General features: G+C 47.0%; 1 protein-coding gene and 1 long non-coding RNA gene across 8 annotated transcripts in view; one reads left to right on the top strand and one right to left on the bottom strand.

Annotated features, from left to right (window-relative positions):
- The window catches only part of WDR11 (WD repeat domain 11), a 113,743-nt gene extending 97,895 nt beyond the window's left edge, over positions 1 to 15,848 (bottom strand). For 5 of the 7 annotated variants that reach the window (XM_069753657.1, XM_069753660.1, XM_069753656.1 and 2 more), the window contains exon 1: positions 15,651 to 15,834. In XM_069753657.1, coding sequence (XP_069609758.1) covers positions 15,651 to 15,736 — 86 coding nt within the window. In that variant the 5' untranslated portion in view covers positions 15,737 to 15,834. Of the gene's footprint in view, positions 1 to 15,650 lie in introns of all 7 variants that reach the window. The other 2 variants (XM_069753654.1, XM_069753655.1) reach the window with 1 other exon arrangement.
- Positions 15,849 to 15,890: 42 nt separating this feature from the next.
- Positions 15,891 to 27,351, top strand: LOC138665809 (uncharacterized). The gene is made up of 2 exons (XR_011318528.1): positions 15,891 to 16,885; positions 27,130 to 27,351. It is a non-coding gene; the product is annotated as an uncharacterized lncRNA (long non-coding RNA).
- Positions 27,352 to 27,567: the final 216 nt, after the last annotated feature.

Raw genomic sequence — 27,567 nt, 5'->3', positions numbered from 1 at the left:
AAGTTACCTGTAGATATTTCTGCTTCTAGTTCTTCCATCTTGTTTGTCAGGCTTCTGGCGTTTGCGATCAGGCAATTTAGAGGATTTTGTTTTATTCCAATCTCCTTGCTGTGGATTGTTTTAGAAATGTTCTTACCTCCCTTCTGAGTATGTTTTCCTGGGTCTTCTCTGGTCGAGTCTAATGTTTTTCTTCCCGTCCCCTCTTCTTCTAGTTTAACGCCCTCCTGATGAGTGTAGCGAGTCTTCTGGCGAATGTGTGTTTCCCAGGTTTGTTGAGGTGTAGTCCGTCTCTGCCGAGGAGTCCATCGTACCAGTAATTCACACCGTGGTCCAGGAAACCGAATCCTTGTTGTCTGCACCATCGTCTTAGCCAGTTGTTTGCATCAAGGATCCTGTTCCATCTCCTGGTGCCATGCCCGTCTACTGGAAGGATAGAAGAAAAAACTACCTGTGCATCCAGTTCCTTTACTTTCTTCCCCAACTCTTCAAAGTCTTTGCAGATTGTCGGTAGGTCCTTCCTTGCCGTGTCATTGGTGCCAACATGTATCAGAAGAAATGGGTGGACGTCCTTGGAGCTGAAGAGCTTTGGTATCCTATCGGTCACATCCTTGATCATCGCACCTGGAAGGCAGCATACTTCTCTTGCAGCTATGTCCGGTCTGCAGATGGCTGCTTCTGTGCCTCTCAGTAGTGAGTCTCCCACCACCACCACTCTTCGTTGCTTCTTGGCTGTACTTTTTGCTGTCACTTGTTGCTGTGTGCCCTTTTCTTTTTTGCTTGCTGGTATTGCTTCATCCTTAGGTGTGCCATCTTCATCCTCTACAAAGATTTGATATCGGTTCTTCAGTTGTGTGGTTGGTGATTTCTCCATGGTCTTCTTGCTTCTTTTGGTCACATGCTTTTAATCCACCTTGCAATGGTTGATTTTGCTGCTTTACAACTTCTATTTGGTCCCACGTACTGTATGAACAGGTTAGTGTCCTGTCTCCAACCTTCCGTCGCCCCCAGATATTTTAAAACCTTCACTCTAACGTCAAGGTTATGATAGACCCCTTTCTTTGTATTTCCAGGGTGTTGGCAGAACGAGGGAAGAATTGCTTCTTGGTTTATGTTCGTGGAAGAAACTACTTTGGGGAGAAAGGCTGGGTTAAGTCTTAAGACTATTCTGTCGTCAAAGATCTGAAGGTATGGGTCTTGTATCGATAGAGCCTGCATCTCCCGTAATCTTTTAGCTGACGTGATGGCAACTAGGAATGCTGTTTTAAAGGAGAGACTGGCTATGTCCATGTCCTCTGACAACAAGCACGGGGTTCTACACAGGGCATTAAGAACCAAGTTTAGGTCCCAAGGAGGAGTTGATTTCCTCACCAGAGGTCTCATCCTCTGTGTGGCTCTAAAGAATATGGCTATCCAAGGATGGGAAGCTAGTGATGAATCAAAAAGGACACTAAGAGCCGCAATCTGTACTTTTAAAGTACTAGGCCGGAGGCCTTTTTTAAAACCGAGTTGTAGAAAGTCGAGGATTCTGGGAATGTCTGGATTTGAAGTATCCACAGGAACTTCTCCCAAGGCTACTTTCACACTTGCGTAGTTTGGCCTCCGTCGCAATGCGTCGTTTTGGGAAAAAAAAAAAACGCATCCTGCAAATGTGCCCGCAGGATGCGTTTTTTTCCCATAGACTTGTATTGCCGACGGATTGTGACGGATGGTCATCTGTTCCATCCGTTGTGCACTGGATCCGTCTCAAAATAGTGGTCCATGTCGGAAAATCGTTCAGCGTCAGGTCCTGCATTGTCCGTCGTCGGCTACAATGGAAGCCTATGGATGCAGGATCCGTCGCTGACCATCAGTCGCAGAAATCCAGTGACGGATCCCGTTTTTCATTGTGAGCATGGCCGGAAATATTTTCAGACCCGGAAAAAAAATCTCTTTCTCTCTCTCTCACGTCCCCAGACATTTAATTCCCGGAAATTTCTCCATTCAAATTGTGGCAACAACACAAACGAATGTAGAAAAGCCGCAGAGACACCATCACGTGTTTCTCAATGCAAGCAATAAATAGCCAGGTCTTTCACCGGGAAGGAACAGCCACGGGAAGGTCAGCATCCATAAAGGAAAACCACCTATGCCAAAACATGGTATCCATCCACAGACAGCTGTTTCGGGGTATTTGCCCATCAGTGTGGAGTAGGAAACTGGCTATTAGGAGCAGTGCCTAGTAAAAGGACTATAAACATAAGGATGAATGACCTCGGGGAGATCAAAACATCCAACACTGCGGAGACACCATCACGTGTTTCTCAACGCAGTGATCCAGAACACTGCCCCCATCCCTTAAGGGAAATATGCAAATGCCTGTAGAAAATATGAAAATGCATATTTCCCATAAGGGATGGGGGCAGTGTTCTGGATCACTGCGTTGAGAAACACGTGATGGTGTCTCCGCGGTGTTGGATGCTTTGATCTCCCCGAGGTCATTCATCCTTATGTTTATAACAACACAAACGACGCATCCGTCATTACACTGGATGCGTCACACATGTTTTTGCTATTTTGTGACATCCGTCGATACGTCATTTTGCTGCACAACGACGTACAGCAGAAGACCAAAGTGTGAAAGTAGCCTAAGAAAGAACAATACCGCTTCCAGATCTTGTTATAGACTTCTGAGGTCACCGGCTTCCTACTTGCTTGTAGTGTGGTGATCACATCCTCTGACAGGCCTCTGGATCTTAGAGTCAGCCGTTCAGGATCCAGGCAGATAGCTGTAGTGAGTCTGGGTTGCTGTGGAACACTGGACCCTGGGATAGAAGGTCCTGCCTTTTCTGTAGGAGGATCGGTTTCTCTGTTGACATTCTGGATAGTAGAGAGAACCAGCTCCTTTTTGGCCAAAAAGGAACCACCAGGATTACTGTTGCTCTTTCGTCTCGTATCTTCCTGAGTGTCTTCGGGATCAATGGAAGAGGTGGAAAGGCTTACAGCAGACCTTCTCCCCAATGTTGATATATTAGAAGGTAGCTGACAGCACAACTGGCAGAAGGATGCCCGTCCTAGTTCCACTGGACCCAAGTGGAGGTGTACATACCAAAGGAAAGTGAAGGACAGCATCCAATCCAGGTGAAAAAAGTTCCTTTATTGTGCCAAATGCGACGTTTCAACCATCAAAGGTCTTTTTCAAGCATTCTCTCACCAATCTTCTCCCCAATGTTGAGACAAAGCGTCGATTTCTACGGCCCCCTCCAGAGGGTTGAGAGAAAAAAAAATGCTCTTTGCATTTGACCTGGTGGCAAAAAAGATCCACTTGAGGTGCTCCCCACTGTTGGCACAGACTGCTGAATACCTCTGGATTTAATTCCCACTCTCTGGGATCTACTGGTGTTCTGCTCAAAAAATCTGCCACCCGATTCTTGGCCCCTTCCAGGTGAACTGCCGAAATGGATCTGACTGATTTCTCTGCCCATCTGAAGATCAGGTCTGCTTGGTGCTGTAGAGGTGGATGTCTTGGGCCTTACTGGTGTCTTAGGAATTTCACTGCTGTCACATTGTCGGACAGTATCCTTACGTGTCAGTCTTTGACTTGTGACCGGGCCTGGTATAGCACCTTCCAGATTGCATACAGCTCCCTGAAATTTGATGACTTTGTGGACATCTCTGGACTCTACTCCCCTTGGTAGTATGTCCTTCCTATGTGTCCGCCCCATCCGAACTGACTGGCGTCTGTGGTAACGGTGACACAGGGATAGAGGACCCATGGAACTCCCACCTTCAGATTTTCCTGTGTGGTCCACCAGGTTAGAGATTTATTTCCTGAAGGGGAGATAATTATCTTCTTCTCCAGAGAATCCTGTCTCCTGTTCCAAGATCTCAAGATCTCTTTATGTAACCCCCGCGAGTGGAATTGGCTCCACTTCACACAGGGAATGCATGCCGTCATTAAGCCTAGAATCCTCATTGCTTCCCTTATGGAGGAAGTGCTTTTTCTGAACTGGTGTGTACGCTCCTGATTAACGTCCTTTGCCTCTCTTCTGGCAAAAAAGATGTTCTGGCGTTGGAATCTAATATGACCCCCAATAATTTCATTCTGGAATTTGGGACTAGGCATGATTTTTCCCAATTCACAATCCACCCCAGATCCTGTAGAATGGAGAGTGTGAAATTGCAGTCTATTTTGAGAAGTTTCTCTGATCTCGCCATTATCAAAAAGTTGTCCAGATATGGTACTATGGCAATATCGTGGTTTCTTAGGTAGGCTACTACCTCTGACATTAGTTTGGTAAATATCCTCGGCGCTGAAGCTAGGCCGAAGGGGAGACACGTGAACTGGACGTGATACATTAGTCCTTTGTTCGTCAAGGCCAATCTCAGGAACTTCTGGTAGGCAGCGTGTATTGGAACATGGTATTATGCACTTTCTAGATCCAAGGAGCACATCATGTCTTTGTCTATGAGAGGTATTGTGGACCTTATAGATTCCATCCTGAATCTTTTGCACCTGATCTACCTGTTCAGGGGTTTTAGATTTATAATCGTTCGGGATTCTTCCGATGTTTTTTTTTATTGAGAACAGGTGTGAATAATGGCCCTTGCCTCTCTCTGAGATGGGTACTGGGACTACTGCCTTTATTTTTAACAACTCTTGGATGTCTGTCCACATAGGGGAGTTTGAGAGGGAACAGGATCTGGTTACTATGAACCTTTCTGGGGGAAGGCTGGAGAACTCTAATTTGTATCCCTGAGCAATCACCTGCAGAATCCATGGATTTTTGGATATTTTCTGCCAACCCCCTAGAAATTTTTGTAACCGACCTTCCACACTGATGTCATTTACTTGGCTTTCCTGTACCTGTACCGGGGAAGATGGAGTCTCTACCTTTTCCACCCTTGGGTTAAGCCCACCTCCCGGACTTCCCTTTACCCCTGTAGTCTGTCTTCTGACTAGGTCGGGTTCTACCAAAGGGCTGGTACTTTTTCGTATTATCTTCAGGGAACCCTTTCTTCTTGTCTGAACCTTTTTCTAATATATCATCTAGAATAGGCCCAAACACTTTACTCCCTGAAAATGGGATTCCACAAAGCTTATTTTTTGATTGGATATCCCGAGACCAAGTCTTTAGCCAGATAGCTCTTCTGGCCGCATTGGACAAAGACTCGCTTCTGGCGGCGAATCGTATAGATTCCGCTGAAGCGTCCACCATAAAACCTGTAGCGAGTTTTAGCAACGGAAGGGATTTGAGAATAACATCTCTGGAGGTCTTGGCTTTGAGATGTTCTTCCAAATCGTCCATCCATAAATGAATGGACCGGGCTACCGAGGTTGCCGCTACATTGGCCCGTATTATAGCTGCCGAGGATTCCCAAGCTCTCCTGAGCAGTCTATCTGCTTTGCGATCCATTGGATCCTTTAAAGCGGAGGAGTCTTCAAACGGGATTGCCGTCTTTTTCGCCACTTCACTAATGGCACATCTATCTTGGGAACTTCATCCCAAACTTTAATATCCTCCGGATTATAAGGTAAACGGAGTCTGAAGTCTCTAGGTACCACTAGTCTTTTCTCCGCTTCCTGCCATTCTTCTAATATCATGGAACGGATATGATTGTTAACTGGAAATACATTTGTGACTTGAGCATGCAAACCGCCAAACATTTCATCTTGAATTGAGGTCTCCTCTGGAGTGTCCTGTAACTGCATAGTGTTACGTACTGCATGTAGGAGTTCTTCCGTATCTACCGCCGAGAAGAGATATCTCTTTCCTCTTCCTAATGGTTCTTCTTTCCCTTCTTGATCCGAATTTTCCGAATCTTCTTCCTCAGAAGGGCTGGACTCCCTCGGTCTTTTCCGCAAGGTTTTCCATTCTGCCTGGCTCGTCTGGGAAAGATTTAGGCTCGAGATGGACGCCTGAACCTCCTGACGTATCATTGCTCTCATATTCGTCAATAAAGAAGTCTGTTCTTCTCCAACGATTTTAGATGTGCAGGATTTGCAGAGTGGCTTTCGCCAGTTCTCCGGAAATTTAGCTGTACAAATGGGGCATTTACTTTTCCCGGTTTCTTTCTTTTCATGTGCAGGGATGGAAGGTTCTACCTAAAATAGAGATCCTAGTAATAAAGGAATATTTGAATGGGCAGGACGCATTGTGGTGTGGCTTTGATTAGCTAACTCACGTGCTCCTGAGATTGGTCTAGCCCTTCAGGTCTGGCTGTCTCTTCCATTATGGAGATACCTTAGCCGGGTGCTCCTTATCAGGATGGCCGGCGGCATATAAACCCCCATACCCTGTTTATATATGCTTTTTACATGGTTGATCCTGCCCTCCAGACCGCTTCTATGTGGTGACCGTGCCTCAAAGGCCTCTCCTAAGGCCAGCGCTGCTGCTGGCATCCCGTACTCCGGCGCTCGTCGTGGCCGGAAGTGACGTGGCCGTCGCGGCTGGAAGTGACCCAGCCGCTGTACCTGGAAACGGACGCGCTGCTCATGGAGGCTGCCGCCGCTGATGAGAGCGGACGCCGCCGCTGATGGAAGCGGCCACTGTGCTGGAAGCGGCCGCAACACTCACCCCCAGCAGACAGGCACCCGAACCGAGAGCCCCCTGTACCGGAGGAAGCGGACCCGACTCCATGAGCAGCGTTACACTGGGGAGGCTGAGGGACCCCCCCATGGCAGGTATCATCAGCAGATATTCGCGGTGGGGAAGGGAAAGGCTGGGCCCCCCCGATCTCCACCATCTGTACAGCACCATCGGAGGAGAAGCTTGCCGTTCCTATCCACAGTGGGACAGGAAAAAACACTGGTAGGTGGAGTGGGGAGAGTCCTTTTAACCGCTTGTTGTTCCTGTCGCACTGAGGGTAAGAAGGACGTCCTCCAATGGTGCTGTCAGGTGGTGAACTAGAAAATGGTTTTGTAAATTTTGTTGGAAAAATGAGAAAAATCGCTGGTCAACTTTTAACCCTTATAACGTCCTAACAAAAAAATTAATGTTTCCAAAATTGTGCTGATGTAAAGTAGACATGTGGGAAATATTATTTATTAACTATTTTATGTGACGTCACTCTGAATTAACGGTACAAAACTTAAAAGTTGGAAAATTTTACAATTTTCAAATTTTTTGCCAAATTTTCATTTTTTTCATAAACGCAAGTTATATCGAAGAAATGTTACCACTGACATGAAGTACAATATGTCACGAAAAAAACAATCTCAGAATCAGTCGGATATGTTGAAGCGTTCCAGAATTATAACCTCATAAAGTGACAGTGAACAGAATTGTAAAAATTGGCTTGGTCGTTAAGTACGAAAAGTGACCTGCCTTCAGCTTCAGTGTTTTATGGAGTTGCGCAGAGGTCACTAATCAATGCGAGTCTATGAGAGGCACGTTCTGGCTCTCATATACTTGCATTGAGAGCTTGTGATGTAACATCCAGCCAGTCAGAAGCTGCTCTCAAACGATGGCACCGTGGGACCTGAGCAGTGCCAACGAGCGGTGTAGACGTTGGAGGATGACTATGTGACCGGGGCAGGGAACTTACAAATAAAGCGTCTCTCCAGCGCTAACAAAAAAAAACAAAAACATAAAGCTGGAGTGGTGCTTTAACAATATGCAGTAATAGTAAACTGCAAGACAGCAAAACCTTTTTCACGACCCCTTACTATAGTATTATTTTGAAAACGTAAGACTAGGAACTTTGACAAACCTTAAGGTATGTGCACACACAGAAGACGACCCTCATAAAATGAATATAGTGCACAGCAATGTTAGAGCGACATCGATCTGCACATGTTCTGTCTTATGTCACTTATTTTAACAGCGACATGCCCATTCTTCAGGCGACTTCCGCTTGGAAGAGTCAAAGATGCAGGAGGCAGAGCTGCCACAAGAACATCGCCAAAGCCACCAGCAAAGCCGCCTGAGGAAAATGATCGCCACTGATGTCCTGAAGCGGCTTGTGCCAGTGTCTAAAAGACGCCTTAGGCCGGGGTCCCACTTGAGAGTGCAATGCGAGAAACTCGTCGAGTCTCTCATCTCAATACCCGGCACTGCCGCTGGTACTTGGGACCGAGGTGTGCGGCTGCATGTATTTCTATGCAGCTTAAAGCTCCGGTCCAGAGTGCCGGTGCCAGTGTCGGGTATTGATGCACGAGTTTCTCGCAAGTATCACCCCGGCCTTAGAGTCAAACACCTCGCTCCCAACTTGTCATTTCTTTTCTTTTGCTCAACTCTGTCTTCATCGAGGGATAAGATTACACTTGCCGCCTATAGAAGTCTATGAATCGGAAGGGGAAAATACTGGATGAAGAGTGAAGCAAGAAGAACCTGCAGAAGATAAGACTGCATAAAAAATACAAGATACAAGTCACATCATGGCCGGATGTCCTGTTATTCCTCATAGACTTTCTGGAGTCGGAAACATCAACGCATCAAACGTTTAACTGTGCAGCAAAAAGTAATATTCCATCATTAAATAATAAATAGGATGATCGTTTTTACCACAATCTCACTTTGGAAGAAAGTTTTACTCCTACAAAAATATATTAAAGAAAATTACACATTAAGAAACGACAGGTCCAGCGCCCTTTATGGCGACAAACCAAAAATGGCAGGAAATACAGTATATTGGATTCACACAGTGAAACATCTAACCACATTACAAACGGTGCGTATTACTAAAGCAATCCAGGCATGAAGAAGCCGAACCAGCCGAGATCATTTTCGCTGCATGGCGAGGCTTTCATATGAGATTCTAGGAGCCTTCTTGTCATTTTTTGCTCATTATCTGAGTGCTGAAATGGAGAGAAAATATGACAAGTTGGAGCAAATATTCCTTCCCTATTACTGCCATTCACGCTACCTTTACGCTGTCATGTTCCTGCTTTCTGAAAACAAGAGCGACACAATCAATCTATATAACTAGACTGAGAGGAGCACACAGATCCCATCACACAGGTTCTTATGGGTATAGATAGGGGTTCACACTAAGCGTTTTTGCAGTTTTTTAATGCTAATTTTCAGCTGAATTTACAGCACCCGCAAAACCTATGAGATTTCAGAAATCTCATGCACACACCTTGCCTTTTTCTCATCAGTATTTTGTGCTTTGCATGGTTTTTTGCACAATGGAGTACGCCACTTCTTTCAGCGATTTTTCACCCATTAAAATGAATGGGTGGTGCAAAAACACAGATATCAGGTCTTGCTGCGCTTTCTGTGCCAAAACCTGATTCTGGAGAATAGGAGTTTTTTTTCCCCAACACTAAACTTGATCAGCATGCACGAGACAAATCTAGCATGCCAAAACCGCTCAAAAAAATGCAGCAAAGACGCAAGAAAAGCATGCTGTTTTTCCTTCCTGACAAGAGATCAGCTGCAGAAGAAAATCACCTAGTGTGAACTTACCCTTAGGCTGTGTGCATACGTTGCATCTTTGCTGCATTATTTCAGCGAGAAACCAACCTCCAGAACTCTCGATAAAACCATTAAAGTCCGGACAAGATAATATATTTCAAGATATATATCTTTATTTAATAGCAACAGGTAAACTTAAAATGAATCGTGTGCACGTATCAGGACACTTTATACAGACGTCATATAAAAAATAATAACATTAAAAACAAATTTAGTGAATGGTGGACCCATAGGATGGAAATGAATGGCCCCCCCAATAAGGATATTATAAATCTCCACAATTGAGGTGAAAATACTTAATAAAAACTTAATAAAAACAGTAGTTCAAATAGTGAATCTCATTCATTGGTATAAAAACGGAAGAAGAGAAAAAAATCCTTACCAAAAACCAAAGTGCAAGTGTCACAAAGTAAGCAGCCAAACCTCGGTGTAGTACTCAAAATGCATTGTGCATAGTACCAAACTTAATAATGGAGATCTGTACCTTAGGTAGCCACCAGGTCCTAATGACGCGAACACCCCGACGCGCGTTTCGGGACAAAATTCCTTCGTTAGGGAATTTTGTTCCGAAACGCGCGTCGGGGTGTGCGCAACAGTGAAACATGGTGGTGGCAGCATCATGCTATAAGGGTGTTTTTCAGTTGGAGGGACAGGACAACTGGTTGCCATTGGAGGAAACATGAATGCGGCCAAGTACAGAGATATCCTGGATGAAAACATCTTCCAGAGTGCTCTGGACCTCAGACTTGGCCGAAGGTTCATCTTCCAATAAGACAATGACCCTAAGCACACAGCTAAAATAACAAAGGAGTGGCTTCAGAACAACTCTGTGACCATTCCTGACGGGCCCAGCCAGAGCCCTGACCTCAACCCAACTGAGCATCTCTGGAGAGACCTGAAAATGGCTGACCACCAACGACCATCCAACCTGACGGAACTGGAGAGGATCTGCAAGGAAGAATGGCAGAGGATCCCCAAATCCAGGTGTAAAAAACTTGTTGCATCATTCCCAAGAAGACTCATGGCTGTACTAGCTCAAAAGGGGCTTCTACTCAATACTGAGCAAAGGGTCTGAATACTTATGACCTCGTGATATTTCAGTTTCTTTTTTTAACAATTTCCAAAAATTTCTACATATGTTTTTTTTTTCAGTCAAGATTGGGTGCAGAGTGTACATTAATGAGAAAAAAATGAATTTTTGAATTTACCAAATGGCTTCAATGAAACAAAGAGCATGCAGACAATAGGGTTTTATACAGAATTTTGAACTCGTTGGATTCCGCATCCTCTATGTAGAGGAGAATGCAAAATAGGTGAACAGTGCTTTGGTCGGACTGTAGCTCAGAAATGTTATCCGGAATCATTTCTTACATTCTAATTTTGAGCACTTTCCATCAGGAGTTCCTTCACATAAGTGATTTTTTATTTTTTTTGCCACCAGACGACATTTTTCAAAACCTGATGCGGAAAAAAAATGCTCTAAAGACTGAAGACATGAACAGCAAAATGATTTTACAATCGAAATGGATAAAAGTGTTTTTCAAGCAATTTCCATGGTGTTTTCTGGGGAGGACCCTATATACGTTCACACTGGGTTTATGGAGAAGCAGATCCTCTCCAAAATCCACATCAAAACCACTTAAAATCCACTTTGAATTATTTTCCAATTCATTTCAATTTAAAAATCCACTTATATCAAACAGTGAGGTTTTTTTTAAGCTTTCTCATTCAACAAGGATTTGAAAACCTTGTAGTGATTAAAAAAAGGGTCAAAAGGTTGAAAAATATGGTGGGTTTGGGGGGGGGGGGACTTAAACTTCTTCTGGCTGTCATAGAATTACAGCAAATGCTGGAGCAATCCGTCAGGTCACAACCTGATGGTGACCGATTGGAGCGGCGCTGATAATAGAAGAAGACGGCAGCTGATAAGTATAAAACTAGGGGTAGGGACCTTACATTGGTGGCACCACTCCAGAACTGCAATAAATAAAAAAAAACTAAAAAAAAAAAAAACTCTAGAGTGGTGTTTAAAGTTCACTGCAGGCAAATTTCTGTTGCAGATTTTCAGAGATGGGAAGTCTGAGGCTATGTGCACACGTTACGGATTGGTCTGTGGATTTTTGCATCTCTTGGTAGAAAACGCAGATGTGCGGATTGTCTTGCGTTTTTTGATGTGCGCATTTACCTTACTCAATGTATAGTCAATGGGTGCAGAAATGCTGCAAATCCGCACAAAGAATTGACATGCCGCGGAAAATAAACCGCTGCGTTTCTACACTGAATTTTTGGCAGCATGTGCACAGTGTTTTTTGTTTTCCATAGGTTTACATGGTACTGTACACTGCATGGAAAACTGCTGTGTATCTGCAGGGTTAAATCTGCAACGTGTGAACATACCCTAACAGAAATAATTAGCAAAATCCAAATGCACAGTTTGCTACAGACTTGCAATAACTTGTATTCAGGGGATCTTCAGTCCTGAGTTGATGTTCTCTTATGGTAAATTCACACATTATGGTCTTGCTGCAGACACTTCCTACAACAAACCCATAAGTATCTGCAGAAAAATCAGTAGTAGCAGAGGGGGATTGGGAAGGTGCGGGATAGGGGAGGGAGGAAGAAGGCAGGTGCGGGACAGGGAAGAAGAAGGCAGGTGCGGGACAGGGAAGAAGAAGGCAGGAGCGGGACAGGGAAGAAGAAGGCAGGTGCGGGACAGGGAAGAACTGGCAGGTGCGGGACAGGGAAGAAGAAGGCAGGTGCGGGACAGGGAAGAAGAAGGCAGGAGCGGGACAGGGAAGAAGAAGGCAGGTGCGGGACAGGGAAGAACTGGCAGGTGCGGGACAGGGAAGAAGAAGGCAGGTGCGGGACAGGGAAGAAGGCAGGCGCGGGACAGGGGAGGGAGAAAGAGGGCAGGTGCGGGACAGGGAAGGAAGAGGGCAGATGGGGGACAGGGAAGCAGGCAGATGCGGGACAGGGAAGAAGAAGGCAGGTGCGGGACAGGGAAGAAGAAGGCAGGTGCGGGACAGGGAAGAAGAAGGCAGGTGCGGGACAGGGAAGAAGAAGGCAGTTGCGGGACAGGGAAGAAGGAAGAGGGCAGGTGCGGGACAGGGAAGAAGAAGGCAGGTGCGGGACAGGGAAGAAGAAGGCAGGTGCGGGACAGGGAAGAAGGCAGGTGCGGGACAGGGAAGAAGGCAGGTGCGGGACAGGGAAGAAGGCAGATGCGGGACAGGGAAGAAGGCAGATGCGGGACAGGGAAGAAGGCAGATGCGGGACAGGGAAGAAGGCAGATGCGGGACAGGGAAGAAGGCAGATGCGGGACAGGGAAGAAGGCAGGTGCGGGACAGGGAAGAAGGCAGGTGCGGGACAGGGAAGAAGGCAGGTGCGGGACAGGGAAGAAGGCAGGTGCGGGACAGGGAAGAAGGCAGGTGCGGGACAGGGAAGAAGGCAGATGCGGGACAGGGAAGAAGGCAGATGCGGGACAGGGAAGAAGAAGGCAGGTGCGGGACAGGGAAGAAGAGGGCAGGTGCGGGACAGGGAAGAAGGCAGATGCGGGACAGGGAAGAAGGCAGATGCGGGACAGGGAAGAAGGCAGATGCGGGACAGGGAAGAAGGCAGATGCGGGACAGGGAAGAAGAAGGCAGGTGCGGGACAGGGAAGAACTGGCAGGTGCGGGACAGGGAAGAAGAAGGCAGGTGCGGGACAGGGAAGAAGGCAGGCGCGGGACAGGGAAGGAAGAGGGCAGATGGGGGACAGGGAAGCAGGCAGATGCGGGACAGGGAAGAAGAAGGCAGGTGCAGGACAGGGAAGAAGAAGGCAGGTGCGGGACAGGGAAGAAGAAGGCAGGTGCGGGACAGGGAAGAAGAAGGCAGGTGCGGGACAGGGAAGAAGAAGGCAGGAGCGGGACAGGGAAGAAGAAGGCAGGAGCGGGACAGGGAAGAACTGGCAGGTGCGGGACAGGGAAGAAGAAGGCAGGTGCGGGACAGGGAAGAAGAAGGCAGGAGCGGGACAGGGAAGAAGGCAGATGCGGGACAGGGAAGAAGGCAGATGCGGGACAGGGAAGAAGGCAGATGCGGGACAGGGAAGAAGGCAGATGCGGGACAGGGAAGAAGGCAGATGCGGGACAGGGAAGAAGAAGGCAGGTGCGGGACAGGGAAGAAGAGGGCAGGTGCGGGACAGGGAAGAAGGCAGATGCGGGACAGGGAAGAAGGCAGATGCGGGACAGGGAAGAAGGCAGATGCGGGACAGGGAAGAAGGCAGATGCGGGACAGGGAAGAAGAAGGCAGGTGCGGGACAGGGAAGAACTGGCAGGTGCGGGACAGGGAAGAAGGCAGATGCGGGACAGGGAAGAAGGCAGATGCGGGACAGGGAAGAAGGCAGATGCGGGACAGGGAAGAAGGCAGGTGCGGGACAGGGAAGAAGGCAGGTGCGGGACAGGGAAGAAGGCAGATGCGGGACAGGGAAGAAGGCAGATGCGGGACAGGGAAGAAGAAGGCAGGTGCGGGACAGGGAAGAAGAGGGCAGGTGCGGGACAGGGAAGAAGGCAGATGCGGGACAGGGAAGAAGGCAGATGCGGGACAGGGAAGAAGGCAGATGCGGGACAGGGAAGAAGAAGGCAGGTGCGGGACAGGGAAGAACTGGCAGGCGCGGGACAGGGGAGGGAGAAAGAGGGCAGGTGCGGGACAGGGAAGGAAGAGGGCAGATGGGGGACAGGGAAACAGGCAGATGCGGGACAGGGAAGAAGAAGGCAGGTGCAGGACAGGGAAGAAGAAGGCAGGTGCGGGACAGGGAAGAAGAGGGCAGGTGCGGGACAGGGAAGAAGAGGGCAGGTGCGGGACAGGGAAGAAGAGGGCAGGTGCGGGACAGGGAAGAAGGCAGATGCGGGACAGGGAAGAAGGCAGGTGCGGGACAGGGAAGAAGGCAGATGCGGGACAGGGAAGAAGGCAGATGCGGGACAGGGAAGAAGGCAGATGCGGGACAGGAAAGAAGAAGGCAGGTGCGGGACAGGGAAGAAGAGGGCAGGTGCGGGACAGGGAAGAAGAGGGCAGGTGCGGGACAGGGAAGAAGGCAGATGCGGGACAGGGAAGAAGGCAGGTGCGGGACAGGGAAGAAGGCAGATGCGGGACAGGGAAGAAGGCAGGTGCGGGACAGGGAAGAAGGCAGGTGCGGGACAGGGTGGAAGAAGGCAGGTGTGGGACAGGGTGGAAGAAGGCAGGTGCGGGACAGGGAAGAAGAAGGCAGGTGCGGGACAGGGAAGAAGAAGGCAGGAGCGGGACAGGGAAGAAGAAGGCAGGAGCGGGACAGGGAAGAACTGGCAGGTGCGGGACAGGGAAGAAGAAGGCAGGTGCGGGACAGGGAAGAAGAAGGCAGGAGCGGGACAGGGAAGAAGGCAGATGCGGGACAGGGAAGAAGGCAGATGCGGGACAGGGAAGAAGGCAGATGCGGGACAGGGAAGAAGGCAGATGCGGGACAGGGAAGAAGGCAGATGCGGGACAGGGAAGAAGGCAGGTGCGGGACAGGGAAGAAGGCAGGTGCGGGACAGGGAAGAAGGGAGGTGCGGGACAGGGAAGAAGGCAGGTGTGGGACAGGGAAGAAGGCTGGTGCGGGACAGGGAAGAAGGCAGGTGCGGGACAGGGAAGAAGGCAGGTGCGGGACAGGGAAGAAGAGGGCAGGTGCGGGACAGGGTGGAAGAAGGCAGGAGCGGGACAGGGTGGAAGAAGGCAAGTGCGGGACAGGGAAGAAGAGGGCAGGTGCGGGACAGGGAAGGGAAGAAGAGGGTAAGTGCGGGACAGGGAAGAAGAAGAGGGCAGGTGCAGGACAGTGGAGGAAAGGAAGAGGGCAGGTGCAGGACGGGGAGGGAGGGAGAAGACAGGTGCAGGACGGGGAGGGAGGGAGAGGGAAGAAGAGGACAGGGGCAGGACCGCGAGGTGGGCAGGACTGAGCTCTCCTGTACAGAGCCGTCCCATCTGGAGAGAAGAGACTAATGCCAATATCTACATGAAATGTGCGTGTTCTCACAGAGAGGAGGTGCGATCACACAGTGTGGCCCTCATACACTTTGTGACCCCCCGACTGCAGGAGAGAGAAGCTCTGCCCCATATCTCCCTACACCAGGCCCCTCATGTCCTCACAGGCGATCTGTGAGTCACTATAACACATGTGTCACATCACCATCCACATCACCACACTCCTCACTAGGAGCCTGTGCACTGCAAAGCATGCTGGTACTTGTAGTCACTCAGACTTCGCACTCACCAGTCTAGCGCCCCCTTGTTGTGCAGGGTGAGAGCTCCGCTCAGTGTCCGGGTGGACAACTTTATATTCACAGTGAAGGGAATCATGGCCGGACGAGAGAGATGAATAAAAACCAGCACAAATAGATGACAACGGAGGCGAAATACAAGTGGCTAAAGGACCTCTGCTGACGTCATGCCCATGTGACCAGATGATGTCAGCGGAAGGGGCGGGGTCTCTTTCTCCGTCCATCGCCTGATACCCGGAAGTCGCGTTGTTCTGTGGCGGCTGAGGTAGCGGAGAGATGACACCGTCACCGAGGAGCTGCGGGCTGGAGCGAGGGTCTCAGGGCAAAGATAAGTGGCTGCCTGTTGGAGGGTGACACAAGGTGATGGTGTGTGTGGCTGCTCGCGGAGGGGTCTGCGTGGGGAAGGGGGTGGTGTTGTGTGCTGGACGGCTGATGTGGAGAAGAGGGTATATATATATATGTGTTGGGGGCTATGGGGGAGATGTTTTGTGTGGTGGGGGCTGCGTGCTGAAGGATATTGTGTGATGTCACTTGTTGGGGGATCTGGAGGGAGGGACTGACATTATTTCCATGAGACTGCTGTAAGTTTTCCTCATTAGGTTATGTGCACATGATGCGGATTTGCTACGGATCCGCAGCGGATTTTTCCGCGCAGAAACGCTGCAGATCCGCACAGTGATGTACAGTATAATGTTATTCAATGGCAAAAAAAAAGCTGTGCGGAAAAATCAGTGCGGAAGTGCATGTCACTACGTTTGTGCGGATCTGCAGCGGTTCTGCACCCCTCCAAGTTAAAATTCCGTAGTGGCCCAAAAATCTGAAAATCCGCATCAATTCCGCATATAAACTGCACAAAATCCGCGGCAAATTCGCAGCTGCAGATTCTGCCAGGAGATGCGGATTTTGTGCAGAAAATTCTGCACCTCTTTTCCCACGTGTGCACATAGTCTAATAGTATTGGGGGACACAGGACTTCAGGTTTACATCCGGCCGCCAGCTGTGTTACACAAACAACCTCACGTCTCCACATAACAGGCTGAGTTCTGTGCTCGGACACCATGCTGCTCTGTTTTAGCCCTGTGTCCATTGTATCGCGTCTGCTGCATGATTTTTTGTTTTGTTCCAGGGGTCGTGGATTTCACCATGCCTCCACAGTAGTGCGCCGCCCGGCAGATGCCATTCCGTCACCAGTTATCTCTTCAGCAGCGATGATCTCCCCACAATGCAGGTGAGAACACCGAAGAGGCGTCCAATGATGTCAGATGAGTGTAATCCCTCCCCGTCTCCATTTCTATTGGCTTCCTAGAGTCTGTCCCCCGGGGTCGCCTACCCTTTTATTTCCTTTAGGTAAGTCTTTTCCCTCCTTTCCAGTCCTCTGCTTTAGAGCCCTTTTTGTACTTTGACACTTCTCTGGCTTTTTACCTGGGCTATGGTGTTTTTCTGCACCATCCTAGGAATCGTTATGTGGTATGGAGCCCACCCAGGTCTCCTTCCTTCTCACCTTTTTTATTAGGCTCTGGTCAACCAGAGTAGTTTTGCAAAATAAAGCTTTAATTGCAGCTAGATTTCAAATTTTGTTCTGCCGTTAGGGTGACATGATACCACACTGACCTCCCTGACCGAGCTTGGGGTCAGTGGGGAAGGTGGGTGTTGTGGGCTGGAGAGTGGGATTTCTCGCCCCCCCCAGTAGTTTTTACACATAAATTCTGCCTATTTTCTTTCCTGGGCTCCAGCCTGTGTTTGCACTGCCACCGGCCTCCTTGCTGCCTCTCTTCTCCTGTCCTGGCACTCTTCCTTTCCTAAGCAAGTATCGAGACAGAAGACCCTGGTGTGTTCTGTCACCTTTGTTATTTGCATGGTTTCGCAGCTCTTGCACCTTTGCTGGTTAGCAGTAGTCTCCATCCTGGGCCTGTTTTTCATTTTTTTCCCATGCCTTTTATCATTTTTCTGGGAGTGCAGCATGCAGTGTCATTTCACATTTTCAGCTTGTGGGGAGGGTACATCGCTCCCTAAGCGAGGTCTGGATGACGCATGTGGATACTGATAAATACAGAATACTAATTTTTCAACAGTTTTTACAACTAAAGCGCTGGGGACTCGGGTACAAAAGGTTTTTGCTATCATTGGCAATAATATCCAATGTGGCTTAATTCTACGTATTGATCTGTAAAGTTCATTGTTGTAAATTTATATGTATAAATAGATTTATATCTTTCTCCTTGATGGTAGAATTATTTTTGTTTTAATAAAGCTGGTTTTGGAAACTACGAGCTGAATTTTCATTTCTGTAATACTAAAGCTTCGTGTGACATTAGTGAGGAGTAACTGCACATCACATCTGTATCGGGTTGTGTTCACAAGGTGTTATCCAAGCATGCTCATGAGCTAGCCGAGTGACTTCAGCGTGCTCGAATAATATATTTGACAGCCGTAATACATGCAGCGACTGCCTAACAAACAGATAATGGCCCCCATGCCTCTCCACACTTATGATGGTCCCAATACAACCCTAACACTATGGCCCCCACTAGCCCTCTAACAGTATAATATCTCCCACACAGTATGATGGACCCCACAGAAACATTCACACTGTATAATTGTTCGCATACAGTATAATAGCCTTCCAAACAGTATAATGGTCCATACATAGCCCTGCACACAGTATAATAGCTCCATATAGCGCTGCAAAAATTATAATGGCCTCCCACATAGCCCTGCAAACCGTACATCCAGGATGCTGGGTGGGCCCCTCCGACTCACGGGCCCATAGCAGCTGTGTGGTCTTCTGCCATTGGCGTTGCACCACTGCTTCCAGCAACTCCATTCTATTCACCTCACCACTGAACTGTCTAGATTTGAGTTGCTTCAGTGAGATCCACATAAGCAACTCCAATCTAATGGGAAAAATAGGAGAAACAGGTTCTCAGACATATATGGAAGATCTGTACAGAGGAAACTTGCGGTGCCACTGGAAAAAGATATGTAGAGAAATTCCGGCATCCAAATCTTTGTAAAAACAATTTTTTTTCATTGAAATAATATTTAAGGTCACAAGTCCAGTAATCAGCTGTTGTAATGCAAGCTTTCAGACTGCGAACTTTATTTATTGCATATGTAATTGTGAATTGGTAAGCGACGTCTTTGATCAAAACCTGCAATGTACATGACCAAGCACTGGGAAAGAAGGACACAACAGGTAAAAAAGCAGGTGAGTAAGAGATATTACAACATGACAATCAAGGGCGTATATAGAAACCATGGGCTCCAGAAGGGCATATCTCACAACGTTTCAGCACTTGCAGCATAGTTTTTCTCCTATTGAAGCTGAATGATGACGACAAACGTGATCCAAATACGAGAAATACCCACAAAGGGAATTCCTGCACAGTATCCTCCACATGCATTGTATGATGAACGTACTTTACCCACCTAGCAAACTATGGTGGCCCCAACACAGCCCTCCACATTGTATGATGGCCCCCACTAGCCCTCCAAACAATATAACGGCCCTGATAGCCATCCAAACAGTGCAGTGCCCTCCGAACATTATAATTACTCCTACACAGGCGCCTCCATATAATATAATGTGCTCCACATAGCCTTAAATATAATGTAATGCCCCCCTCCTCCACATTGCCTCCCATATAATATAATGGTCCCCACATAGACCTCCATGCAATATAATGTAATGGGCATACCATTCTGTGCTGTTCCATATAATATAATGGCCCCTACAATGTACCCATTGATTTAAAAAAAAAAAAAAAAAAAAAACCTGTCCCCGCTGCTCCAGTCTCCTCAGAGTGTCTACTTTATCCCAATAGGTCTAGTATTAAACACTCATGGGGACCAAGTCCTTTAACCCACTAGAATTTAGCTTTTCTATATAGAGCAGGCTAAATCCCAGTGGATAGAAGGACCTGGTCCTTTAAACCATCAGGTCTAGTATTAAAACAATTCTAGGGACCTAGTCCTTTAGCCCACTTAGATTTAGCTTTCTTATTTACAGCAGGCAAAATCCCGGTGTAGAGAGGCATGTGGTTATTTAGAGCAACCTAAATCCTAGTGGACAGAAGGACCTAGTTCTTCAAAGCAGCCTAAATTCTAATGGAAAGAAGGATCTAGTCCTTTAGCGCAGTCTTATCCACTGAGGGGCAGTAATAAAATAGTGGGTGTTGATGAAACCTATAACCACCCTTGAGTCCCTTTCACATGGCTAATATTATTCTATGCATTCTCTTTGTTTTCTAACAGGTAGAATATATTCCGTTGTACACTATGGATATGTTTACAACTTTATTTTTTTGAGGACGATCAATCTGTAAATCAAAACTGAGACCGTTCCGATTTGTAGATAAAGATCACCTCTTGAAATCAATGAGTCCATTAAAAAAGTGGACAGAGCCAACCATGTTGCTTGTACTGCTTCCTCCCATTGTCTAAAGGTAGGGCAAGCTAGGCTAGGAAACATTTGGCTTTATACTTTGAATATAAGAAAAATACGTCACACTGAAGAGAAAAACTGACACACCAACCAAATCGGTTGAAAATTTGAAAAAAATATCCGATTAAAATCTTACATGTCAACGGGCCTTAGACCTTTATTAGATGTCAGTCACTTTTCATATATGCGCAAAAAAAAAAAAAAGTCTGATTTTGGTCAGTTTTTGCCATCAGAGTTTCATCAGTATTTCTCATGTGCAAAATAAATTGAAAAACGTATCCTATGATAACCGTGTGTAAAACAGACAGCACACGGATGGCAATGCGTGCTGTCAGTGATTTCACGGACCTGTAGACGTAACTGTAGAATCTTGAGCCATGACTTGCAGAAAAAAAGGACATGTGAAGTACCTCACAGATTTTACTGGGTATGTGTTCTATCCATGAAAACTATGAATATGACACAAACATGAAAAACAGACTTCTGAATGAGTCCTAAAACATGTTTTTGTAGGGTGTCGGCCCTTGCTAGGTAGAGAATTACACTGACTTCAAGGCCGGTCTCACACGTCCAGATAATTCCGGTACCGGAAAAATCGCACAGGGGGTGGGACGGGGGAGATTACTGGGAACTTTATTTTAACAACAAAAAAAAAACAATGATTTTTCATTCCTTCTCTCCAGCGAACGCTGCTGGGGAGAAGGAATGAATGGCTGCTTCAGCACCACACGCTGGGGACAGCGCTTAACTCTAGCGCTGTCTCCTGCACGGTCCGTGTGGTACCCAATCGGCACACGGACAGCATCCGTGTGCAGTACGTGTTTACACAGACCCGTTGGCTTTAATGGGTCCGTGTGATACGTGCGCTCCCACGAACACTGACATGTCTCCGTGGTTTTCAAACGGACACACGGCCCGTGAAAACACGCTGACATGTGCAGAGACACATTGATTTTAATGTGTCTACGTGAGTCAGTGTCTCCTGTACGTGAGAGAGCTGTCACCACACGTACCAGAGCCACTGACGTGTGAAACCGGCCTGACACTAGAATTCCCAGAAATTTTGATCTCCACACCCCCCCTAACCCCCCCTGATTCCAAAGGTAGAAATGTGACAATTGAGCTAATGGCTTCAAGGGAGAAGATAATGCGCGGCTACTGCACTGGACCGTGTCCAAAAGGAAAGAGTTGCATCGCACAGCCAGGATTGTTCTCCTCGAACACCTGTAACCTGAGAGAGAAAATAACACCGTGGTATCTTTCATCTCACAACACTGAAAGTGGGAACAAGATTTGCCCGGATCTGGAAAAAGAGAGATCAGTTAACCTGAAGGAAGAGCTCAATACAACATACTCGGCCCAGCTACATCAGGACCAAGCAGCTCCCAGACTTTCTTCTAAATCTGCACAACTGTTAGTGAGACGCCGGTGTTTAACTGTATTAGGGTGTAGAGTAGGCTTCTTTAGCTAGGACGCTGTAGCAGTGCGGCCCGATTAGCGGAAGCCAGGTAGTAAATTAGTATAAAGTAGTTTGTGAAGCTTGTTTATATTGAAATTTGCATTGCCGTAGCTGGAGTGCAGCTTGTGTGACGCGTTCCAGCTCTCTCTCATTGTGTCTATTATTGCGGATATCATTACAATAACTTTAGTCTTATTTTCCATCATATAATCCTCTGTTTTTCAATAAAGCTGGTGTTTCGTTTCTGCCTCCTTGTCTACTGTACCGTATTTGAAGACTGAAGAGATTATGGAGAAAATACAAGTTATATTTTTTTTTGCCACCTCATAGCTCTATACCAAACACACAAAGCTGCAGTGTTGTACTTAATAACTACTGGAGCTATGAGTTGTCAAAAAAATATAGTGTGCGGCGCAGTGTTTTATTAGGCGCACGGTGTGTGTTGCTGGCGGCGCAATACACAAATAACCAAACATTGGGGGCAAAAAAAACATTATTATTTATTTTTTAACAAAAGAAAAATTAACTGCGCCTGCTTGGGGTAGAGTGACGGAACTATGAGGTGTGTACCTGTGAGGCCTGGCTAAGTGTGGACGATGCAAGGCTGGAAGGCGAAGGGGCAATCAACGTAGTGGGATCTGGGAGTTCGGGGATGGGGCTTGACACATGAGAGGGCTGAGACACACTGGAAGGGTGAGACAAACCTGACATTACAGACACATTGGGAGGTGAGCGGGGAGGAATTGAGATATTCCGCTGTTTCTTTTTCCCTTTTTGGGATCGGCGCTGCAGTCTGGGGAGCCTCGGTGGGCTCATTTCTTGCGGCCTGGTCATAGTGGCCGAACTGTCAGGGTCCCTGTGCTGCTGCTGTTGCATGGTTGTGGTGCGGAAGGCCATGCCTGGGTCCTGCTGCTGTTGCATGGCTGTGGTGCGAAGGCCATGCCAGGGTCCTGCTGCTGTTGCATGGTTGTGGTGCAGAAAGACATGCCAGGGTCCTGCTGCTGCATGGTGGAGGCAGTGGAGGTCCAAGCAGGAGCCGCAGTTGTCATGGTGGTGGCAGCAGAGCTCGGCATTGAGGTCAAGCGTGACAGTGTTGGTACAGGTGGATATGCCTCCACTGTCTGCTGAAAATACCGACTGTGCTGCATAGCCTGTACGTAAGCTGCATTGCAGGCCTGCATGACACTAAGCTGGAGATCAGGAGTAAGTTGTTCCGACATGCCCTGTTCAATTTGATTGAAAAAATGATGTGCTGGCCTCTGGAGGTTGGCTTTCACTTGGTCAAGGCTTTTGGTGACCTGGATACTTGTATTCATATTGTTTATGGCACTATCCAGTCGGTCACCCATCGCTTTGAGTCCATCATGAAACACCGAGCTCAAGTGCAAAAACTCAGGCATGAGTGACCTGTCCGAGGCCCTCTGCCGCTGCCGGGAAGATCCCCCCCAAAAAAGAAGCAGAGGACTTGGACAGGGGAACACCTGATGGACCAGCTTCCTGGTCTCCAGTCTGTGTGGCAGGTCCACTTGCTGCAGCACTGCTGGAAGGCTGGGACGGGTCCGTGGCTGTTTGAGGAAGAACCGCTCCAGAACCAGGGTCAAGAGTGCTGCTCCATGTGCTGTGAAAAAAGAGGAAAAAAAAACCACATTACTACCAAACATTTACAATAGTAGGAGTTGCCTGTGGAATAGAAAAATACAGATTAGGCAATCCAACACAACCCATTACACCACAAACAATACTTACATTCTCTGGGCAAGGACCGGTCTCAAAAATGCAAGGATGCAATGATACTTGTATTTGCGGATCCTTGCTCCAGAACCACTAGGAACCCAGCTCTCTTGATGAAGGTCCTTGTTGAATCGATCCTTCATCGAACACCAACGTGTTTTGACTTTGAGCACTGTTGAAAAATATAAATAATGGTTACACAATGCACTTTTGACCGTGATCTCACACAACTGTGCATGATGAGTGAAACTCTCACGAGTTTCTCTCATCACACACAGTTGTGTGATCCCGGCCAAGGTCACTGCTGCAGCACACCGCATTGCAATACTTACAAAATGCATTTCGGACCCGAGTCGGGGCGTTGTCCCAGCCATCCCACATCACTTTGGCCACCTCATTCCATAGCCGCCGGATCGTCACGTCCGAGTGCTGCGGAACCTGGGTGTCCCACAACGGGACTCGCTGATGGACCAGGGTGATTAGGAGGTCTTTTTCAATGAGGTCCTCATCCCGTTCTGGAACCTAAAAAATAAATAAAGACATTAATGTAGGAGACATTAACATAAGGAAAAGAAAGAAAACTGGCATGAATATTGAAAGTCAAGAAAAACAGGAGTCAAGAAGAAAAAGGTAAAGAAAGAGGAATGTAAAGAAATGAACATTCAAGAATAGTAAAGTGAGGATACAATAAACAGTCAGCCAGGTATACTTACACGCTGCCGCCTTGCCACCCGACAGTTAAAATCTATTATCATGTAGTCCCGCACGGCAATAGTTAAAAGCTGCCGGCCAATCACCGGCCGACAGCTGACGTCTGCAGCACATCACTGGTGTATGACCTCACTGTCTTGTTCTGCCGAGTCTGCTATTCACGTGGATGGATGAGACTACGCCGCTGGACTGCTGCTAGGTATGTTTTTTTTTACTGAAAGAGAGAAGCTGCAATATGGGGGCATACTAGGCAGCATCATGGGACACATAGGACAGGAGGGAGACATATGGGACACATGGGCACACTCATGGGACAGGATCATGGAAGAGATGGGGCAGGATCATGGGATAAATGGAGCAGGATCATTGGACAGATGGGGCAGGATCGAGAAAGATGAGGGAACATTATGTGACACATGGGGAAGGATGGAGACAAGTGAGACAGGATAATGGGAAAGATATTTCAGGGTCATGGGGCATGATCGTGGGACAGGATAGAGAAAGTTGAGAGAACATCATGGAACACATGGGGAAGGATCTTGGGACAGATATGGCATGTTCATGGGGCAGAATCATGGGACAGGATCATGTGAAAGATAGGGCAGAACTATGGCACCGATGGGTCAGGATCATGGGATATATATGGCAAGATCATGGGACAGATAAGGCAGGATCATGGGACAGCTGGGGCACAATCATGGAACACATGGAGCATGACCATGGGGCAGAATTGAGACATAAGATGGTAAATGAATGGAGATAATATGGGAGATCACATTAGTGGCAGAATGGAGACACATGTGGCCAGGATGGGAGAACTTATAGCTAGTGCCAGGGATGAGACACAAGGGGGCCAGGATGGGGGATATTCTTACTGCATATTCTTAATCCTTTCAGGCCCCCCATATATGCATTCTGGCCCCCTCATATACAGTACAGACCAAAAGTTTGGACACAAATTTTTTCCCATTTTCTAGTACATGTCATGGTAAAACCAATGATGTCCTTCAAAAGTACAACTTGTCCCGCAAAAAATAAGCCCTCATATGGCCATATTGACGGAAAAATAAAAGTTGTGGGTCTGGGAAGGAGGGGAGCGAAAAACAAACAGTAATGATGGCCACTCGTTTTTCTTTACTTAGCTGCTTTTTTCTTGCCATAATACAAATTCTAACAGTCTATTCAGTAGGACTATCAAGCTAAACCACAGAACAAATAGTGTACAAGTCCAAACTATCATAAGAAATATATATCTTTATTAGAAAAAACAATGGACAGAGACAGCAAGGTAGGGGATGTAAACAAAACCTCATGATACCTAGGAGGTGGATACTGGTCCCCAGATGACAGTAACACATTCACCCCAAAAACATATGGGATGTTGTGGCAGGCACACATAGATTATTTTTCAACACTGTCACAGGGAATGAAGAAACAATCATACAGTTCTATGTCATAACAATCAATGATACCCGTAGGCAGATGCAAATAAAGATGGTAGAAGTGTACATACCACAAGAGTACAGGGGACCACACCAGCGCCAACCAGCTGTACAGTGTACCATGTACACTTCTACCATCTTTATTTGCATCTGCCTACGGGTATCATTGATTGTTATGACATAGAACTGTATGATTGTTTCTTCATTCCCTGTGACAGTGTTGAAAAATAATCTATGTGTGCCTGCCACAACATCCCATATGTTTTTGGGGTGAATGTGTTACTGTCATCTGGGGACCAGTATCCACCTCCTAGGTATCATGAGGTTTTGTTTACATCCCCTACCTTGCTGTCTCTGTCCATTGTTTTATTGTTTTTTCTAATAAAGATATATATTTCTTATGATAGTTTGGACTTGTACACTATTTGTTCTGTGGTTTAGCTTGTTAGCATTAGTGTGTCCTACACATTTTCCATATAGAGGCTGTTTTTACTATTCTATCATGTTACTATGAATATACATGTATGTATCAGCCGTCTATGTGTACCTTGTTTAGTAGGACTATCAGCTGTGTATCCACCAGACTTCTGCACAACACAACTTATGGTCCCAACCCCATTTATAATGCAAGAAATCCCACTTATTAAACCTGACAGGGCACACCTGTGAAGTGAAAACCATTTCTGGTGACTACCTCTTGAAGCTCATCAAGAGAATGCCAAGACTGTGCAAAGCAGTCATCAAAGCAAAAGGTGGCTACCTTGAAGAACCTAGAATATAAGACATAATTTCAGTTGTTTCACACTTTTTTGTTAAGTATATAATTCCACATGTGTTAATTCATAGTTTTGATGCCTTCAGTGTGAATGTACAATTTTCTAAGTCATGAAAATACAGAAAAATCTTTGAATGAGAAGGTGTGTCCAAACTTTTGGTCTGTACTGTATATCCATCCAGGCCCCCCATATATCCATCCTGCTCCCCCCATATATATCCATCTTGGCTCTCCATATATATCCATCCTGGCCCCCCATATATCCATTCTGCCCACCATATATATGCATCCTGGTCCTTTGTCCTGCCCTTCCCCCATAAATCCATTCTGGCCCACCATATATATATGCATCCTGGTCCCCCATATGTATCCATCCTGGTCTCTTGTCCTGTCACCCCAAAATATCCATCCTGGTCCACCATATGCATCCATCCTGGTCCCTTGTCCTTTTCCCCCATATATCCACCCTGGCCCCCGTGTGTATCCATCCTGGCCCCTTGTCCTGGCTTCATGCACACACAGAAAGAGGATAAAAAAAAGTTTCCTTTAACCTGCCTGCGCTCCCGGCGGCGTCCTCCTCTGCAGGTCCGGCGTGCTCATAGTAAAATGGCCGCCGACATAGCAGAGGCCGGCGTTGAATGTGTGCACTTTTTTCAGTATTGAAGTATCGAGATTCTGATGTGGATTTTCAAAGTAAGTACATCAGCCTTATCAGGGCTAAGATTAAATAATGTGTTCAGTTTGTATTGCAAAATATGGTGACAAATCTGTTTTTTGTTTTCTGCTGACTTCATCTGCTCACGTGCAAGTTCTTCCAATATATCTGACTCTGTACATGGATGGTGAAAAAATATTTACTATTCCCAGAGGGATAGCACCTAAAAATCTGACATTTTTTTTTCTCCCATAGGTTACTACACCAGGACAGCCATAACCCGGAAGCCATCAGGTTGTTGGGGATTTGTTACTTGTGCAGAGAATGAAATATTTATGAGGTAAGAGAAGAAACTAGTCAGTGGCCAGTGCCGAGACTGGCCGGCTGTACAGTGGCTGCTCGCTTATTTAAATTCTACTTTCATTTTTTTTTCCCTGGAGTCATTTTTAAGAGCCATAATAAAACTAAAACACCTGATTTTGTGTCAATTGTATTCAAGTTATTTATTTTTTCTTTTACTTTCCATATTGCCATGTTTGAAAAAAAGGGAAACAAATCTTACAATTATAATGACAAACAGCACCCAACAGCTCACCTCCTCCCCCTCCCTTCACAGTGACCTTTGCCTTGGTCAGAGCATGCGTAGAATGCTATCCTATACAGGTCATCAGGGTCAGTCAGTCTATTGCTGTC

The sequence above is a fragment of the Ranitomeya imitator genome, chromosome 2 (genome assembly GCF_032444005.1).
Source record: "Ranitomeya imitator isolate aRanImi1 chromosome 2, aRanImi1.pri, whole genome shotgun sequence".
Classification (NCBI taxonomy): Eukaryota; Metazoa; Chordata; class Amphibia; order Anura; family Dendrobatidae; genus Ranitomeya; species Ranitomeya imitator.
The sequence above is the reverse complement of the archived record's forward strand: the minus strand, read 5'-3'. Positions and strand labels throughout refer to the sequence as shown.